The 20,780-nt window shown below is 39.7% G+C and overlaps 1 protein-coding gene across 1 annotated transcript in view; it reads left to right on the forward strand.

Annotated features, from left to right (window-relative positions):
* The window catches only part of cdh13 (cadherin 13, H-cadherin (heart)), a 345,689-nt gene that overhangs the window by 92,756 nt on the left and 232,153 nt on the right, over positions 1 to 20,780 (forward strand). Inside the window, exon 2 of the mRNA XM_072385388.1 lies at positions 7,502 to 7,622. Coding sequence (XP_072241489.1) covers positions 7,502 to 7,622 — 121 coding nt within the window. The remainder of the gene's footprint in view (positions 1 to 7,501; positions 7,623 to 20,780) is intronic.

Here is a 20,780-nt window from a genome sequence, read left to right on the forward strand (position 1 = left end):
GGCCAGATGAAATGTCAGAGTACTGGCAGACTGTCTGGTTGGATCTGCCATAAAAGCAGCAAATCGGAGACATGAAAACAGACGTGCTGAAAATATTTCCACAGACAAGCATGATCAGTGGATATTCCTTCATGTTAGCTGCCATGACCTTAACAAATATTCCAAATAAACCCACCAGAATGCAGCGTAACAGGCGATGTGGGAGAACTGTGTTGCCACTAAAGTAGATACGAAGGTGATCGGCTAATCAGTTTTACACAGTGTGTCCCAACTTGCCAGCATCTCCCTCGACTGTCACTTTTGTTTAATTTTGCGACAGATACAGTAAAACCTGAAGTGGAAAACAAATAGACTGTTTGGATGAAAATCTTCAGAGCTCAATAACTCAAAACAACGAAGACACGAAAGCACATGAAAGAAAGTGGTTCTGACAGACATGTGTTCTCTCTTTTTCTTTTGCCTGTCAGTCCGGTTCATTCACACAAAAACACCCTGCACACACACACACTCACACCACTTCCAACAGCCTTCACATCCTGTCTCTCAGCCTCTCCACCCCTTACCCTCTTCAGCAAATATCAGGAATAGAGGGCCTCTCCATCTCTATCTATCGATGCACTGTGGATTCTTGAGGCAGTATTGATTTCCACCAGAGGTGACATTTACTGTGCTCTCCCAAGTCATTGCCTTAATCACCTGGCCGGTCCTTCACACTTGAACTGAATCAGATGTCAAACTCTCAAGCGACGGGCTGACCTGTTGTTGCTCCTCCCGCATGAATATGGGTCGAGCCACAGAATAACTGCACAAGCAGGAGCAGCTGGAGGCCGCTCAGACAGATTTAGTCCATTTCTTCTCACAGTTTTTACACCTTTAACTCATTTTGCAGGAAATCTAAATATATATATCGTATACCTTTATTTATCTATTTATATAGATATTTAATATTTATATTTTATTGCTTGGATTAGCTGTCATAATCTAACTACAGGAGATGGAGAGTATAGATCTTTTCCCATGATTGAGAAGTCCTTGGGTGCACTAGAGATCTAACAAAAACCCAAAGACTTGCACTCCAAGTATTTGGACTGGTAGACTGTAGTTGTAGGATTGCCACCTTTCATGTGGGAGATCTGGGTTCAAATCCCCTGCATGAAAGGTACTGTCTCCAGTAGGGATCCTTAGGCAAGACCTCCTTAACCTACCTGCCTACCTGTAAGTCGCTTTGGATAAAAGCGACGGCTAAATGCATAAACATTTGTGAATAGATAGCTGTATTTATTTCTCTCCTTTGAAACTAATCTATGAAAAAGGTTCAACCTCTTTTTATTTTTCTCCCTCCTTTGTTTCATTCTTATTTTGCAACACAAAGTCATTGATTAGATCTTTTCCCATGATTGAGAAGTCCTTGGGTACCAAGTATTTGGACTGGTAGACTGTAGTTGTATGATTGCCACCTTTCATGTGGGAGATCTGGGTTCAAATCCCCTGCATGAAAGGTACTATCTCCAGTAGGGGTCCTTAGGCAAGACCCCCTTACCCTATCTGCCTACCTGTAAGTCGCTTTGGATAAAAGCGTCTGCTAAATGCATAAACATTTGTGAATAGATAGCTGTATTTATTTCTCTCCTTTGAAACTAATGTATGAAGCAGGTCCAGCCTCTTTTTATTTTTCTCCCTCCTTTGTTTCATTCTTATTTTGCAACACAAAGTCATTGATTTAGGTTTATTATTTCCAATCAAGAGAACATTTTAGTCGTAATCAGTAAGTGAGTAAAAAGCCCCAGATGTTCTGATTAAAACTTATCTTCCTGTTATTGTGCTGTTTCTAAGTTAGGTGCTAAGAATAACTACAAAATAAAATGTCTCAACGGAGAACCAAGATTCTATTATCCCGTCTTTGTCTTTGGCAACAGATCTGATCCTCCGAGGAGTGGATCATACTATTGCAGTTCTGCAGTTTGCTGTATTGAGAGCTTCAGATTGCTGTAATCAATAGTGAACAGTCAAAGCTTCTGGAGGAGAAGTCTGCGGTATAGTTTCCCAACTATCCACAAAGTTGAAAGATTGGATGGCGCTGAAGCGGTCTAAAAAGACATGTATCGATCTGCAAAAGTGTCGTTTAAAGGTGTGGGAAGCCAGCGCTGCGAGCTGAGATCGAATACATTTCCACCTTTTTGGGGAAAAAAAACAAAAAACGGGAGGAGTAAAATGGAGAAATATTAAATTCCAGCCCTGTATCTCACCTATCATGCATAAATCTGTGGAGAGACATGATTATTTTTAGCTCTTCTCTGCTGTTGAAATCATATTATTGTACTTTCCCATTTGAAATATTGAAGGAACTCTGAGGGTTTGGATATATGCTCAAAAGTCTCACAGCGCTGAAAAAAATATATTTTGAAATTCAAACTTGCTGAACAAAACCAAATATTCTAAGTATTTATTTACGAAAATGCAAAAAACAGAAAAGCCTGAACAGTCAAATGAAATGTCTGTGTTTTTCAGTGAGAGGTAGGTTCCTTACTCCCAGTATGGATCCTCTTACACCTCTTAACTGCTGCCTCTTTGCCTTGGCTGAGTTCGGATGATTCGCACTGATCTGTGGAAAGCCTCATGTCATTAAGCCAGAACATAATACACAATTTTCTGTGTGTCCAGCATTGTTTGAGTGGGTAATTGGTCCTGCTGGATAGATACAGTGTTATCCATGCACCAAAGGCTCTTTGTTTCTCTTAGGCTGCATTATAGTGGTCCCTTTATCTGGCACTTTTCTTTGGAAACTCGTACCCAGACAGTTACGGCAGAGCTTTACTGAAACATCTAACGTTCAAACGAGCAAAGATGAAACAAGAAAAAATCCACTGATGCCTTTCGCCGGACCTCTCGGGGGAAATTATATTATAAAGATCAGTAATTGTTTCATTATGTTCTTTTTTTCTGTGCATGTGCATATGTTTTATGCCTGTTTTGGCACATACTAATTTAATTTCTTGTCTGAACTGAGGATTCTCGGTGAGCATGCCTATGTGAAGATTTAAAACCTTTTTAACTTTAAATAAATAGTATCACTTTGAACTGACCATTCATATCAACCTATAATAAAGATGGCATATTGCTTAGAGTGATTGGTGCTTTAGTCTGTATCCACAGGGTTTCAGCAGTTAATATTAAATCTATTAGTACAAACAGTGAATCATTACAACAGCAAATGTATTTTTCAGCAGGCATCTGTATTAGTTTTATAATATATAGACATAATGTAGTTTGTAAACTAAAGTTTGGAAGTTTCAAGCTTTTCATGTGGTCATTCGCCTCTTGGCCATCGTTTTGAAACCTGAAGTTTAATGAAAAAGCTGGTTCTGACTCATACAGTGCGTATAAAAGATGGATGTAGCCACCATGATGTCACCCATGGATGTCTGGACTGCTGCATTATTTGTCCCCAGTGGACCCCACTCATATAAATGTAAAGAACGGCTATGTTATAAAAGCATTCAGCCCTCGTCCGGTTGTCATGAGAGCACCAGCCGGCTCTAGATCCCAAAACATACGACTTTAATGATATGTGCTTTTTATATGTAGGTCTATGGGGACTGACCTTGACTCAAGGTCATTGACAAAACCACAGTTTTTCAGCCCGAGAGGGTGCTGCCTGGCTCAGAGAAGTGCAAACATAACCTTGTGGTGTCAGATCAGAGAACTCGCTGAGAAATGTGTTAGTTCCAGAGTCAGTGGTGGGTCATTAAATTTGAGATGGAAAGGGCTGAATATGCTAATCTAGCCGCTGTTATTTAGTCAAACACATTTTGAATAAGGTTTGGTTAGTTTTGGTATGTTTAAAATTGCCTAATACACCTCGGTCTCACCTGAACATATATAATATATATGCTATATATATAATATGCTAATCTAGCCGCTGTTATTTAGTCAAACACATTTTGAATAAGGTTTGGTTAGTTTTGGTATGTTTAAACTTGCCTAATACACCTCGGTCTCACCTGAACAGTGGTGGACACCATTATCATGATATTATCTTTAACTGGTTTAAAATATTTAGTATTAACAACTTGCATGTGAACCTGTGTGGGTGGTTTGGATCCAGTTTGAATGTTTTCTTCTTCATGGAAAGTGTATAAACGCGTAAACCGAAGAGCAGCGGGTGCAAATATGTTGAGGTCATGATCACTGAAACAAGCTTGACAGATTTTTGGATACAAATAGTTTGTTTAGACACCTTCAGATTTCAGACATTTGCCTGAAAAACGACATATTTTCTAAAAAAAAAAGATTTATAGTTTTATTTTTGAACCAACACTTTATTTAGATATCTCATTATTTTGTACATCTGCTACATGCGGTACATACGCCAGAATCCAATAAGCTGTTTACTAGTCTGAAGGCCTCCTTTCAGAAATGTATTCAGAAAAAAAAGTCTTTGATAATCAAAAAGTGAATCAGGCCCTTGGGTCACACATATGCTTATATTTAGTTGTGCATTCATCTGTGTTTGTATCCTCTACACACTTGTCTTAATTCTCACTATGCGACATATGTTTGATAAGCATCTTTCATATGTGTTGGAGGCAAACAATCCAGGTAAATCAAAAGAAAATAAGTCTATTAGTTCTACTTCATAAGATAAAGATATTTTAAAACTTCAATCTGAAAATTCAATCTGCCGGGTTATGTCTGGATACAACCTTTACATGTCTAGACTAGTATATTCTTAGATGAACATTAGCCACAATAATAGGCCTCCTTGCTAATACATTCCCATTACCATTGTGTTGTCTAAATGCTTTTGCTGTCCTACTGTGAGTCTGGATAATATTTCTCCCCTAATGGAAACTAAAGTGTCATTGAAGCTGAGGGATTTTTAGCATCCAGTGTACATCTGCTGCATGTGGAGTGTGTTTTTCTGCATTTCCCTGTGTCCCCTTGTGATGCCAGCAGGCCTTGGGTCTGTCAGTCAACCCGACTGATCTTATAGACCCAAACCCATTGTTTCCCACCTTGTCAGGAAGCCTTTTGAATGGATATTTTGACACAGGCAGGAGAAGCACAAGCCCCCTGGGTGCTGTGATTACTTTCCTGGGACATTACATGTAATGACCTCTCTGGTTGAATGTCTGCCAATGCTTGTCCATCATGCAGATAGATCTCCATAGAGAGCCCAGATTCTGCGGTGGGAAAGTCTCATAAAGATGTATCATGATGATATGATGTGTCCAATTAGTATTTCACACTGTCTAAGGATCAGTTTCTTTTCATTAAACCTGAAATATTTTGATTATTTACCAACAACAAATGGGTTAAGTAGCCATGCTGTCATTAAGTGATGAAATGTCTCCCCTAATTTTGAATTTGTTAAAGCAATAATTACATAATATGGCTTTAACACAATTTCCTTCTTGTGAGCTTCTTTGTGAGAATGAAATATTTAATACTAAATAGTCTTAATTTGTATTAAATATATGTATATATTTTAGAAATATATTATTCATTTGCCTTGGTAAAAGTTGTATTTAATATTCTTTCACTGTATTTTTATCTTGAATAATGTCTCTGTAACAGAGAAAATACTGTTTAATTTTTCTTGGCGAAGTACTCTCAGTGTCTGGTTGGGAATAGCTGGCATCTCTGAGCTTTGCATGCATCTGGGATGTACCCTGAGTCTCAGATGATGTAGGCTGGGATTGGCTGCCGCTCTCTAATGAACAGCTTATGAAAGGATCCGTATCTCTGGGTGAGTTTTAGCAGAGGGATCAAGAAATAGACTTGGGTAAGAGTGTGCCACACTGTGTGAGATTTACTATGAAAGTAGAACCCAGTGGTGTTCCAGAGTCTATATTTAGCTAAACTAGTGTTTCTTTTTATTATCAAAATCATGTTACAGCATCTTCGTGCATTAATGTGACATTATATACTAATATTTACCAGAAAGATAAGAGGAAATGCTAGACTGTGATGGCTTTAGATCCTCTTTATATCACCTCCCTTCTTTCAGTCCAGTATAGGGAAACTGTCTCGCCATGTTAGCTAGATTTATTAATGACCAGAGCATCTTCTCACCTCCTTTCTCTGTACTTCTTTACACAGTCACTAGTCATTTTTGAGCACACAGTGCTGAGCCGAACCACAAACTGTAGGGCTGGGAGTCTGAGGTTTATTGGCTATGTTTAAATCATCCAGTTTCTCTGTTTCAGATTTGATGCGACGTGTCAGGAATTTTTGAAACGCATCCACTTCAGCTTTTGAAGTTGTTCTTAGGGCTATAAAATGCTGCCAAACAGTAGTTTTGTCGATAAGCCTAGAGCTTAAGGCTACATATCTTCCACCTCCATTTGATAATAACTGCAGTGAGGCTTCTCAGTATATCTCCTTCTTAACTTATATCATTACTTCAATCTGTGCTGGCCGGCAATAATGAGGTCTATGTTGAGCCAGCCTGCTATAAACAGCACTGATGCAGCGTTATTCAAGAGCTCTTTACTTCATGCAGAAGTGTCTTTCAAACATGTATTATTATCATAATTGTTATTATGTTTATTATTTGTTTATATTTGTTTTTTTTTTAATGACGTGTTTTCTATAAAGCACTTTGAATGTTGTTAGCTTGTTGTTAGCTTGTTGTTAGCTTGTTGTTAGCTTGTTGTTAGCATGTTGTTAGCTTGTTGTTAGCTTGTTAATACATTTACGTGCTCCTTACCATGCAAAGGCCAGGTTTCAAGTATTTGTAACCTGACCTTTTATTTCCTTATTCATTCTTTTGTTTTGGCACATCATTTTCCTGTAAACTGGCTTTTCTGTCTGTCTCTTTTTCCTGGGAATTGTTATAGATCATCATAAGAATACACAACAGCTGCTTCAGTGATTTGCGCTATATTTGCCGACCTCTGACTTCTGAACTGAGAGAAGGCTTAATAAATCTTTAAGTTGAACTTGCAGGTTAATAGCATAAATTAATTTTTAAACAAGTTCTCCATGTATTCATGCTTAGTCGATGAAAACCGTTGGAAGTCAGAGCTGCAGACATTAAACTTAAATGATACCTTTTTGAATAACCTTATGACACATCAACCTTCGCACAAGGGAAACAAAAAAACCCTGAACATTATTATCTTTTAAACTAGTTCATGATTAGATTATTTTGTGACTCTCTTTATTTATTTCTTTTCTATCAAATGAAAAAAACAAAGCATCGTGATGTGATTTTTAGCTCGTTTCAAAGATTTCCCAACAGATGCAGTTCACCTTTGTAGAGATGTTCTATTTCTTTTAACATAATTCTTTTGTTTTTGGACCCCCATTCGATGAAAACAAAAGTCAGGCTGGTCATAATTAGACCATCTCTGGCTGCCTAACGGGGGATTAATGACAGCCACTCTCGGACATCTTCTCTACTGCTGTTCATGCACATTGTTGCTACTCTCCCCACCACATGAGCCGAGTTTAACGTCACATTATTCTGACTCCTGCTCTGTTTTCTGTGTTGCAGGTTGCCTGTGGAGGTGGCCAAGAGGTTAGTGGCTATGAGGGCTGTGTTCCTGGCTTCCAGGTAAAAAATTACCAGGTGGTGTATCATGGACCCTTCAAGAAAGGCCAGCCACTTACGCAAGGTCAGTAAAGATGAACAGAACAAAAATACTCCATTCTGCCCCGTGTTAATTTCTGTAACCTCACAAGACAAATTGTGTGAGCTTCAGCTTGTTTTAATCCTGTGGGTTTGAAAAGCAGCGCAGGGATGAAACCAGGCTCCCTCCCAGTCATTGTTAAGATTTGTGTTAATGTATACAAATGTGCTGTTTTGTTTTTCACAGTCAACAGAATTCCCGTCAATCCCTGCTGTAGAAATTAGATAGAACCGGCTGCTGCTTTGCATCACATCAGCAACAAGAACATGATTTGTGTGTGCTAATGAATTATTCCCCTTGACTGAATCAAGTTTACAAAAGTCTTTTTTTTCCCCCGCTTTTTTGTCTCTCCCCTGAAGACAGCTTTGGGCTGCTCAGTTAACTGTGTGTTTTGTGCTCATATGCAACTATTTGCGTATTTTTCTGGAGGCTTCTCGGTCCCATTATAGTGGGTATCATGCAAGAGTAAATTTCAAGGGTTGGAAAATTCTGTCCCCAGCAGCCTGAGTTGTCTTCTGCATGCAGACGCTTGTGTTTGATCTCAGCAGATTTATTATCACAACACTTGAGATTTACAAAGCACTTAAGATTGAGGTTGCATAGTTCTCTGCTGTGGATTCTTGCTCGGTTCCATCTCTGAGCCCATCGTAAGTCAGCTTCATCACTCTTCCATTACTGCAGCGCCCGCTTAGATTCCCCAGTATTACAAAACTTGAACCACAAGTCCAATCTGGACTCCATATCACTGCCACAACTTATTGGTCCAGTGTGCTCCTCTGGGGCAGTGCAGCAATGCCTATCTGTGCACCTCCACCTCCTCTCCACAGAGATCAGTCTGCTCCTCGGCATTGTGGGTAATGGCGGCTGACATGCCTTTCCACAGAAATCGACAAAGGTGGCGACAGCTTGTGTTAGTTTTACCACAGAGCCAGAGAAGTTCTTACTAATTCATTTGCTTAATAATTCATCCGATGTTGCACTCGGTTATTGTTGTTTTTATTTGTATGATATGATGAAATACAATGAAAATATGTAAATGCAAACAGGAATAATTTATAGCTTGTTAATGTAGTCTGTCGTTTATTGTGAAACTTGTTTTGATTTCTCTCTCATTATTCAGTTTCCTCTTTATTTATTTCATCATCCTGCTGTTCTCACAATTGTTCTCCGCATAACAAGGCCACAGTAGTGGAATATAATTACCTGCTTCAGCGACACGCACTCGGTTTGCTGCATCTATGTACACAAGTACTTTTAGAGGTGCTCTTACACAAAATAAACTTTCTTTGTGCTGCCTGCGACTGATAGACAGCTTTTCCAATTGAATATACATACTTTCCTGCAGAGACAGCAAAATATGACAAATCTTTGAATTTCTCCTTCAATCTCCTTTCTTCTTTTTCAGCTTTATTGTACTTGATTCGGTCAGCCAGTGAGGCATTTTGTCATCTGGAGATTCAGTGGTGCGTGCAGTCGAAGACAGAACTCAGTTCTGCCTTGGTGCTCTGCTCTGGGACTACAGAGTGGTTCCATTACCTTGAATATGCTCCTGTCAGCAGAAACACCGCTCACCAGGGTGGGGGTCCCACTGCTCAATGCTTCTTATGGAAAGAAGCGAAGGCATAGCAATGGCCACACACATCCATGCACAGTCAGTACACAGAAATGTGTGCACGTGGTTGTAGCTGAGGTCTAAAAAGACCAATCTGAGCATGCATTACATGCATGACACACGCTGCTTCATTGATCTGAACTGAGTTGTTGTGTCGCTGCTGATGATTTTAAGTCATTTCTAAAAGAGATTTAAAGCAGCCTATTCGCACATAACGCATCAGCGTGGTCTCCGGCTTTACGGTTATGATAAAAACAAGTTCCCTGCTACAACTACAGAAGCCAAACACAAAGAAAGCCCTGTGCCCTGTCTTTCACGAAAGATAAGCAAACGGTTACCAAGGCGGCGGGGAAGGGGGTGATGGTGTTTATTTGCATGCACTACTCCAGTTGAACCTATAGCAAAACACACTAAACTATCCTAAAACATGTGTATACCTCTTTCTTTAAGCTTTGGGTGACATTTAAGGTGATAATTCATACTTTTAAAGACCGGCCAGGTGATTAAATATACCTCCACCCTGATGGAGGAACTACAGAGAGAATGAATCATGATTTTAGCATACAACTTTAAACTAAAGACCGCTTTAGGCATTTGTTTTACGGCTCAGTCAGTGGCTGCTCTGCTACACCTGCATGGATCAGCAACAGTGTTCACTTCATGACGAATCAAAGAGAAACACAGGATCTTATGTTGTCAGTGTGTCCTTGTGTGTGATGTCAATTGAAAGGAAAGGCAAGGCCTTTTGTTAGCCCTAATAATTTGGCACATTCACCGGTCTGTGTGGGATTTAGAGGGAGCATTGATGCTGTTCTGTCTTCCCACAATCCTTTTTTGTTACATTCGAACAAATTGTCTGCTGAGTGGGAATCGCTGTGCCAGGGGCTGCAGCCGGGTCCAGTGACACATGCAAATTTATGTAAATTCTGCTCAGCCCTGTGCCACCTGCAGCAGACCTCTCTGTGTAAATACAAACCGAGGGTTGGTCTGGAAGCAAGAGATACCTGTTGGCACCGACTCGGGTTCAAGGGCATCCATCTCGGCTAATGGCCATATCTGAGAAACAAATGCATTCACAATCAGTGTGCAAACAGTCACTCTCTGTGTTTTTTCCCCACAGCTAGTGGCCGAGCACTTTTTTCAGGACTACTGTTGTCTCTCAAGCTCTTATTTCAGCGATGAGCACTGCCTGCTTTTCACTGCCTTCTCATTTCCCGTTCATCTTACATTCTTAAAAGTCATTGCAGGTAAAAACGTAAATGAAGGAGAAAATATGAAGTGCACAGATCAGAACTGGAAACAAAGCAGGCCCACCTTTTTTTACCTTTTTTGCCTCAATCCCCGTTATATTGACAGGTAAAAAGTGTCTTCCTTTTCTGACAAATCTGTTTTGCTAACATTGTCACCGTTCTGTGAAACTGGGCTAAGTGCAAACTTGAGGGAACTCGTTCATCTCGTCTAACTTTGCTACTCATGTCGAGTTCATTATCCAACGTAATTCTTATCAAAGTAGCAGTCTCAGGAGGAGAATTATGAAGAAAACGACCAGAGAACCACATTTCCTCCAATGGTTTCTTGAGCCTGGCTGCAAAAGCAAATCCATCTCCACTGACTCCACAAATATCCAATTTATGAGTAGAGATAAGCATATTTACAGCCTACTGCAAAAAACTATTTGCTTATGAAAGCTAATTTCTCCTTTCTTGACACCTGAGCGTCTTACAAATTGTTATTTTTTTTAAAACCTCACTGATTTAACCCTTAAATGTATCCATAATTATGGATGAGGGACAAATATAATGCTGTTTGTGACTGATAAATGCTTCAAAAGGGTGGTTCAGAAATCAGGGAGCGATGTCACTGTAACTGCATCCATCTTATATGTACAGTGTATGATTTTATCCAAAATAAAGCAATTTTAGCACCTTTCTCTTTCCAAACTCCTTATCGAGTCATAGGACATTAATTAAAAAACTTCAGAGGATTAATGGAGAAAATGTACTTTTTTAGTAAGGAGTATATACACTATATCTGAGGAAAATAATAAAGTGGATCTGATTTAAAAAATATATATTTGATGAAATGATTACTGTATTTTGCGCACTATAAGGCTTAATTGATTATAAAGTGTACCCTCAATTATGGGTCCATTTCTGTACTTAACCCATAGATAAGGCGCACCTGATTATAAGGCGTATGATTACCTAATGTTCTCTGATTGGTTTATCACACATAGTGCATGAATTAGGTCCCTGTGTCAGCGGGAAATGGTCCGACGGTGGTTTTTACACTTTATAAACTTATAAACTGCACATCGGTCTGCATCACCCATCTCAGACTGAAGAACAGGCTCACTGGGACATGGGCAGAAGCTTTAATGATGACACGATTCAATCGCTGAGTACGAGCGCCATACAATCTTTGTCCCATTCAGAGCGAATGGCTGGGATCCGCCGGACCCTGGATCACACCGAGCGACAGAAGTGGCCAGTTGCCGTTAATTTCTAATGTAGGAGAGTGAAGAGGCGCCGCTAAACTGAACGTGGCGGTGAGTGATGCGGAGGGGGCTTAATGCCCCGATGAAGGCTCGGCGCTCCCCGTGGTAAATTCAAAATGGCGGTATCCGTGACAGATTTTGGAATGCTATGGAATTATATGGAGCACGGCCGTTTTTTTGTGAAAATTGAAGGCTTTTAGGTGCGCCTCATAGTGAAAATACGGCATTTCCTGTAGGCTTGGTGCTTTATTCTAAACACTTTTTCTTTAAGAAAAAACCTTCTGTGTCACATAAACTATCACTACATTAACTATCACTACAAAAACTAAACTATCACTTCAAAAACTAAACTATCACTACAAAAAGTGAACTTTCTGCAGATGCACAGAATACAAATTGTTTTCTGAAAGAACCTTAGAATTAGTTTGAGAGAGGAGATCATCTGCAGACCCGAGTGTCATTCATTTTGGAAAATTAAGTGCCATATTTATTCTAAGCGCTGTCACAGGGTGACACATTCGGCAGGTCAGGAGGTGAATGACATGAGTTTTTCACTTCTGAAAGTAACTTTAATAGCTTTCCTTCAGTGAGTTCTACTGTGATACAGAGAATTTCAGCAATGAAATGTATTGATTTTGAGATGGTGTTATAGCTCACCTTAGTTCTGCAGGCGTGCTTGTTTCTTGCCTTGGCACTTCCCAATCAGAGATGGCAATGATGCTGATACGGTTTGCTGTCAGCAACTTACCAGACATAATGGAAGAAATAATGGTGTTTCATAGAATCAGTAATGTTGTTCCTGCGGAAATGAACACTTCTAGCTGGGAGTATGCTCCTTGCAAGAGGCCATCATGAAAAGACATTACATTCTGTTAATTTATGCAAACCTCGGAGGAAAGACACTTTGGATTGTGTCGTGTAGTAAGAAGCTATGGGGCACACCACTCTGGCTGCTGATAAAATGTGGAGCAGAAATGAGGAGAACTCGTGTCCTTATCTGTTTCCTGCAGAGAAAACCGTGGCTCTGCAAAGGCCTTTCCACAAACCCACCCCCATATATGATTACTCCTAAAAACATAGCAGCCTTTAGCATTGCTCCCTTTTCTTAATTAAGCATTCTTTAAGACTTGACCTAAAAAACGATTACCTCAAGGAAATTGTCCTCTTCAGTCTTGGCAAAACTTGCCACAGAGGTCTGTGGACGTGAGGCTCCTGCCACTGGCACAAGGCCCAAGGCTTATTAACTGCATTGAGCTCCAAAGATCTCTTTGCTGGCACGATTCTTGTCTTGCCTGTATTCCTTCAGACTCTATCACCGAGGCAATTTAAAAGTACTTGAATTCCGATATAGTCTAGTGGTTATAGATAAATTGGACAAATGGAAGAGCTCTCTCGTCTGCTTTATTTTTGCTTTATTCATACTCTGCTGTGCTTTCTAAGTTTGCCCTTCCTGCCCAGAACCCACGGCATAATCGAGGAAATTTGTCACGCTACCAACAATATGTGGACAAACACACTTGAGCACAGACACAAAGACATGTTTATCTTTCATAAAATGGTCCATCATGCTTCATGTGAAAGAAGAATTTCTGATTTATTTGCTGGAGTGTATTCGCTCTTCTTCTCTTGGCCGAACATTGAATATATCCCTATGTTGTACAACCTAGCATTCCAAATGTCAATGAAAACCTCATCGTTACCCCATAGTTACCTGAGACAAACCTCAAGTCAATCTCCTCCCAGAATAGCAGGGATGCAAGAAGTATTTTTATGCACCAGCACAGTAAAAAAAACACATTTTCACCATTTTTTTGTTGGGAAACATAAAAATAAGAAGGTAAAACGTCCCTGTTTGGAAAAGAAAGCTGTAAACAGTTTATCTTCACTGTGAATTGTCAGCTTTGTCGAATACATTGTTGCTCTACTTGCTAATTTTGGCAAGATAACCTCTTCTACCCCCCACCCACTGCCACCTAGACCAAAACCACCCTGATCTATCGCCTGTATACAGATGAATTTATGCTCCTACTCGCTTTACTCTGCATGGCAGGGTGCACATCCGGATCATGCCACTCTCAAGCCTCTAATGGCGTAGCATTAATCACCTTCTGTAGCCAGAGCTACCAGGACCTGCAGCTTCTTTTCCGGTGTATTTTTAATTTGGCCATAAATCAAGGTGCGCTTTTGACAAATGACTGTAATTACAAGAAAGGCCATTACTAGTACGGGTATGCAAGTGTGTTACGTGTGAGGAAGTGCACCCGTGCGAGGGGTGGGGGGGTGTTTCTACCAACAATATGCATGTACAGTGTGTTTACCACAGGTCTGTATCCATTTCTAACAGGTACTTATGGAGAGAGCCAAGTTAAAGCAGGAACTCATGCCGGTCCCTGGTGGCTTGGATGGCCGAGGGCTAAATTCAACTCTATATGGGTCAGCTTGTAACTGCAGGCTGGCAGCAGCTCGTACTTGTAGTTTGGAAAGCTTGGGTAGACTGGTGATGGAATGATGTTGCAAGAGAGAAGTTGGAAATGGAGGCTGTGGGGAGAAGCTGAAGTGGACAAATGATTAGTGACTAAAGAAAACTTTGACTGACTCTTCAGTGACGTTATGCTGTCAGCTTTTGTTTTAAAGATGTGATCTACTCTTATTTTGCTGGCTGAGGAGGATTTTAAACAGAATGGTTTTGTTAACAGGCCAGTGGGGCTCATGTTTCCAGACTTTTGTGGCTGGACTTGTTCAGTCATCGCTCTGACATCACGTTGTAAAACAATGACTTCACCTGATTCACTATTATAGTGCATGTGGAGTGGCTGCCTCGGCCTTTATTATGTTGATACAGAGTAGACAGGATGACCAGAAATGGAAAAAATGTGGCTGTTGAAGACCAAAAGTCCTTCAAACCTCAGACACAGCTCTCGTTTTCTCCACTTCAGGTCCATCTCTTGTCTATATTCCCAACCCTGCTTTATATAATGTCCTTAAAAGACACCGTAGCAACAGAAGCGACTGTTTACAGACTGAAAAACTAGTATCCAGAACAGAATGTTTATTCTGTTGAAGAGATCCTGGTTGTTGATTACTGATTAGTTATGGAGTTAAGAAGGTTATACTGTTAATAAGGATCTAATCAGTGTAAAACTATCTTAGAAACACTTTGGTATAGCACATTATGTAGAGCTTCAGCAGTAATGTTATGATGCATGTGAAACATTTAAACATTCATTGAATGAAGGAATGAAACTGCTGTATTTTGTGACTTGATGTTCAGAACTTAACCTTTTTCTGTTATCGAGGATTAAGACAGTAGAAGAGAACATAGTGAAGAAGAAGATGCTAAGGCTGTAATTGGTGAAGACAGTTGCAAAGTTGGCTGGTAAACACTGGAAGTATGATTTGCACAATGATTTATTCCAGTCTTGCTATACAAATTGATTCTAGCTGTACTTTTATAGATAATTATTTGTCAGAAAAAACAAAAAAGCATACAATTAAAACGGCACCACGTCAGATCACATCTCAGAAATACAATATGTGATTTGTTGCTTTTATTCATTCCAAAATGCATTAGATTATTTTTAGAGTTGTCATTTTCATTGTTGATATGGCACAAAGACAAATATCTGACTTTCCCATCAGCCCACCTGCTGCTGGCTGTGAACAGGCGCGTCGCTCCACCAGTAAACGGACAAACATCAGCAGCCCTGAGAGTCATTCTGTAAAGGCTGCAATCACAGGGCAACAGAGGCGAAGGGACTGTGGTTGCCAGATGCACCATTACTGTGGATGGAGGTTTGGCACCAGGAGCTCACTCACTCTGTCCTGCATTTCTCTCACTCTTAGCGTTACCCCTGCTGAATATCAGTCTAGCTTCCTTCCTGTACTCCCGTGTCAGCTCTGCTTAACCTACTTATAGGGGGAAAATAACTGCTGCTAAGTGCAGAACATCTTTGAGGTTTGGAACATATCATTCAGAGCAGGCTGCTCACTAAAAGGCTAGTCATCAGTTAGCAAAATGATGCTTTTAATTGCAGCCTCATGGAGGGATAGGGAGGGCATTTTGGCAAGCAAGTAAATACTGTCTGGATTCATTATTGGATAAATTACATCCCATTGACAGGATGTCATCAGATCTTGTTTCTAAAAGGAAATGATGATCTAAAATGATCTGAGATCACAACCAATCAGCAAAAGCAGGTTGAATCATTTAAGAACCTGCTTTGGAATATCCTCCAGGCATGTCGTTCAAAGGAGTGTCTTTTAAAGGTCCCATAGTGTGCTTTTTCATGTTTTTTTACCTCATGACATCTTTAAAAGTATGAATTATCACCTTAAATGTCACCCAAAGCTTAAAGAAAGAGGTGTTTTAGTATAGTTTAGTTTGTTTTGCTATAGGTCCCTAGCTGTCAACTGGAGTAGTGCATGCAAATAAACCCCATCATCCCCTTCCCCGCCGCCTTGGTAAACTTCCAGTAATTCCACCAGAAGACTTTTCAGCCAGATCCTCACATGCTCAGAGAAAGCTTTCTCTCTTTTAAAAATAATCGTAAACAACTTTTGAGAGAAGTATGAAGAAAAAAGGAGGTATGAAGAAAAAAGGGAAGTATGAAGAAAAAAGGAGGTATGATGAAAAAAGGGAGGTATGAAAATAAACGTTTTGAAAGGTTTAGGTTTAGAAACCGGGACTGGATAGTGTATGTGGGAGACCTGAGTTCAAATCCCCTGCATGAAAAGGCAGTACCTCCAGTAGGGGTCTTTAGGCAAGACCCCCTTACCCTACATGCCTACCTGTAAGTCGCTTTGGATAAAAGTTAAATGCATAAACAGAAACATAAATGATAGGAGGACAGCCTCAGTTTCCTCTGTTAACCATTCTGTTCACATTCATTTTCAGTGAAGCCTTCCTTCACTCATAACATTGGAAACATTTAATCATACATAGGTTTATTTATGTTTTTGTACATGTAAATGTTGACTTTTCAAAGGCTGATTTTGTAAGATTATGTTTTCCATGAAAGAAAAGAGACAAAAGCTTTGGATGGAGCTTTTATTTGAGTGCTTAAGCACCTGCAATGCCAAAAAACCGTGTTCCTTAAATAGAGAACATGTAAACAGTTACATAGGTTTGACAGTGAGTCACATAGTTTGAGTCTATCTCTGACTCACTTATTGAATTATGCTGGCAACACACTTCTTTTTCTGTGGCTACTTTCTAAATAAGTCCAGTGGCGTGGAGCTTGTGTTCGACTTTATTTCATCCTGATAATATCTTCCTGTTGTTTTGAATCCTCCCGTTTCTTTAGTCTTTTTTGAGACTTTAATCAGGCTGTTTTAATACGAACAGGCAGCTGTGGTTCAAACAGAGCAGATGCATGATGGTCCCAACAATTACTCTTTTCAATTAAATCTAACAAAAGTCAGTTTCTGATTTAGAGGCGAAAGAAAACCAGAAAAAACCAGAAAAAATCGGCAGGTTTTCCTGTTCGTTGGGTTGTGATGGTTCTTCAACAGCTGAAAGCCACAAAGGACATCACACTTAGGGTCATTGCTTTGGATGGATGGAGGAAACACTTTCTGGTATCTGAAGCAGGGATTTTTTGGTGTTATTTTGACCATGATGCATATATACCATTGTCTTTAAGTTTGTTTTATGTCTTGAATGCATTTGCTGGTCTGGGTCTTGATCCTAATAATGTCTTCTGAAGAGGATATGGTCATTTTAGGTCTCCCACTCTTGGGAATATACCTACTTAGCTCCGGTTCTCTCCCAATAAAGACGTAAGAGTTGCGATTTTAGAAACCCTTCCCATCAAATTAGCATTGTCACACTGATACTATATAGCAATTTAATTCCTCCCAAATACTATGAAATATTATATAAACAGCATGTAAGTAGAAGGCCTGTTGCACTTTAGCTCTGCCATAGGGTGAATCTGCTTACACTTGCATAGCTATAGGTGTGTGTAGCTTTGTTTCATTGCAGTTATGTTTATCCTTCTTACCTTAGATATGAGTTTTTTAGAGTGGCAGCTATAGAGGGCAGTCCTCAAATTAGTCACATATTTCCCTTTCTGTCATTTTCACAAACAAATCATCCACTGGAGTATCTGCACCTCATTATTCTGTAACCGTCTTGCAAAGCATTCCTTGTATGTTGCAGGTTTATGCGCCACAGACAGTGCATCTCTAATTATAAAGAGAAAAAATACTATTTTAGCAACAAAACACAGGCATCTGTCATTTTTACTCAGCTTTTCTTCATGACAAAACTTCAGTTTTAACTTTTCAAAGAGAAAGTAGGTGTCAGTCAGAATTGGAAAAGCAGTCTAGTCTTGTTCATATTTCCATTTTTGTGTCAGATATTTGCAGCTTATTATCCTCCCTCTAAAGGTAAATTTAGCATCCTAAGTGATATTCTTGCTATCCTGTTCCTCAGTTTTGGTAGTAGTGGTAGACGTATTAGAGGCTGATGTGGATTTAAAACTGCAGAAGTGTGGCTTTCACACATGAAAGGAGCAGTTTTGGCCGTTTTTATCTGGTGTTAAGGATCCAGCTCGTTCACAGACTAGATTTCTGGAGTCTGCAGGAATAATTTCACAGGCTCTGATGTTGGAATACATATGTATGTTTTCTGAACTCTGAGTAATGGATATTTTTGTCTGAAATGCACTGAAACTGATCCCGTCTCATTATGCCAACTGTCTTAAAAGGCACAGTACGTTGTGACTGATCATTGATTATTTTAAGAGGAAATACTGAGGAGCAAGTAAAAAAAAACGAGGCATTTGAGGCAGTCTTTCTTTTAGTCTTTGAGCTCCGTAACTTTGCAGAGCTTCAACATGCACAAAGACAGTTCTAAAGGATAGGGGACAATCTGGAAAGCTATATTCTCTTTGTATTATCAGTACTGCTGCTTTTTATAAAGACTTATTACAGATAAAAACAGGTAGTTTTGAGTTGGTAAAAAAAATACATCAGGTGTCCATAAGCACTGAAGTGAAACTGCTAATGCATTATATTTCTGCTGTTTTTCCCTTACTGTGTTTGTGTTTCATATTCTGATATAAAAGCTAGAATATAGATGATATTTTTCCCCACACGAGTGAAAAAAAGTCTCTCCCTGTAAAGAAACTTTTATATATTTTTGTCTGGTGTTTTGAAATGAGCCATTTTGAAATTTGCTCAGCAGCTGAATGAGATGTGTCTGGAACACGTTGTACTTTCCAGAATATGGATTTAGGATTTTATGTTTTCATTTATAAGATTTTCCATTTAAAGAGCATCAAACATTTTGTTCCACTGAGATGTCCATCTGCAGGCCATTACGTCTTAGTGTAGCGAAGGCGGAGAGGAAATCCAGATAGAAGGCAACAGAATGTGTTTCTCACTCCTTTAAATCCTTGACAGTGCACTTTTATCTGCACCAGCAAAGGCCATACATCAACAAGACCTTCGGCCAATTGTGCTCTCACTAGGAAAATGATGATGGATCCCGTCATAGAAATGAAAAAATAACTTTCAGAATGATGTCAAAAGTTTTGCTCTTCCTCATTGCTTTCCGTCTTATCTTTGGTTCTTGGCCCTCAGCCCAGTATGACTTCTTTTGAGTGGCCAGGGAAAGTGCTGAGTAACTTGGCCAGAGCCTCTGGGGCTCAGCTTGGGTGTTACTGGCTTCCTGAAAGTCTATCGATTTCCATGACTGCCTGAATGCATTGCTGGGTGCCTGTTTGTGGCTGGATGTAGACTTTTGTATGATATTATGCTTGCTGGTGGATTGAAATGGGCAAAACTGTGAGTGTGTGTGTGCTTTTGGTGCTTTTTTGTATTCCTGTGTGTATGACTGTTGTTTGCTGGACGTTTTTACCTCCTTTTCTTTTGCCAGAATACATCTATAACCGCAGCGTTGGACATAAGCAGAAGGTGCAGCAGTTCCATTAGCTCCTCTGGGGGTCTGTAGCGTGGGCGAGGCGTGAAGCCACAGCAAAAATATACATGACGACGTGTCGAATTTTAGTTTTATATTATTTTGTGCCTTCATTTTGCAGATACACAGGCACCTTCTGCTCAGGATCTGCACCCAAACACCCAATAAAAGTCTGGCCTTTTCCAGTGTCCAGGCAGTAGTCTTTTCTTTGCATTTTCAAATGAGCTTGCAGGCTTTTTGAGTCGCTTTAGATGGCCAAAGTTTGCTCTTTGGGTGGTTTTAGTCTGACAAGCTTGGCTCACCTGTCAGGAATCCTACTTGGTTCTCCAAACTCAGATTAAGCAGATCACTGTGTTGTACTCAGTGTAAACTTCTCACAATTCCACAATGAAAATAAAAAAATAAAATGGAAATGAATTAAATTAGAAATTGAATGAAACAATATCCATTTGGGGGTCATGAATTAATTAGAGACTGCACGCTTTTGATCATGTGGAAGCACTACAGTCCATGCTAGACAGCCAAAATAACTGCATATTTAAAGCCTATGAGCTGAGCTTTGCACCATATCCTTCCATATCGTCCATGAAAATGTGCCAGCTTTAATTCCAGCTGCCCCAGGCACTAAACCCTTGCATAGTTTAAATAACATAATTGCTGAACAAAGATAGTAATTATGGTAATGTTTATTTATTTACCACTTAGCATGTGCAAGTGCAGAGGGGGGGGGGGCTCCAGCCGCTGTTTAAAGAATGCGACAGCACTTTGAGGCAGAAGCATATTTGTGGAGAGGGGAAAGAAGCGAGGGCCAGGTTTCTGCTGTCAGTAGTAATTGTTTTTAACTTTATGAAGATCATAATAGTATCTACTCTCTGTAGTCTTTAAAGAAACCAGCTGGAAACAAATCAGAGTGATAAAACAATGAAGCACGGGCTTATAAAGTCATATTTATCAGAAGATGTTTCCTATTCTTTAGGGAAATAAAAGACAAAGTTGAACATTTTGTTTTCATCACAATGCTGAAATTTTACAGACTTTTTAACTGAATTTTGTTTTTATTTTTCAAACGATTCAAACCATTTGACAGTAGCATTTATAACAGATATAATC

This window comes from Leuresthes tenuis, unplaced genomic scaffold (genome assembly GCF_036924035.1).
Source record: "Leuresthes tenuis unplaced genomic scaffold, fLeuTen1.0.hap1 SCAF_5, whole genome shotgun sequence".
Lineage (NCBI taxonomy): Eukaryota > Metazoa > Chordata > Actinopteri > Atheriniformes > Atherinopsidae > Leuresthes > Leuresthes tenuis.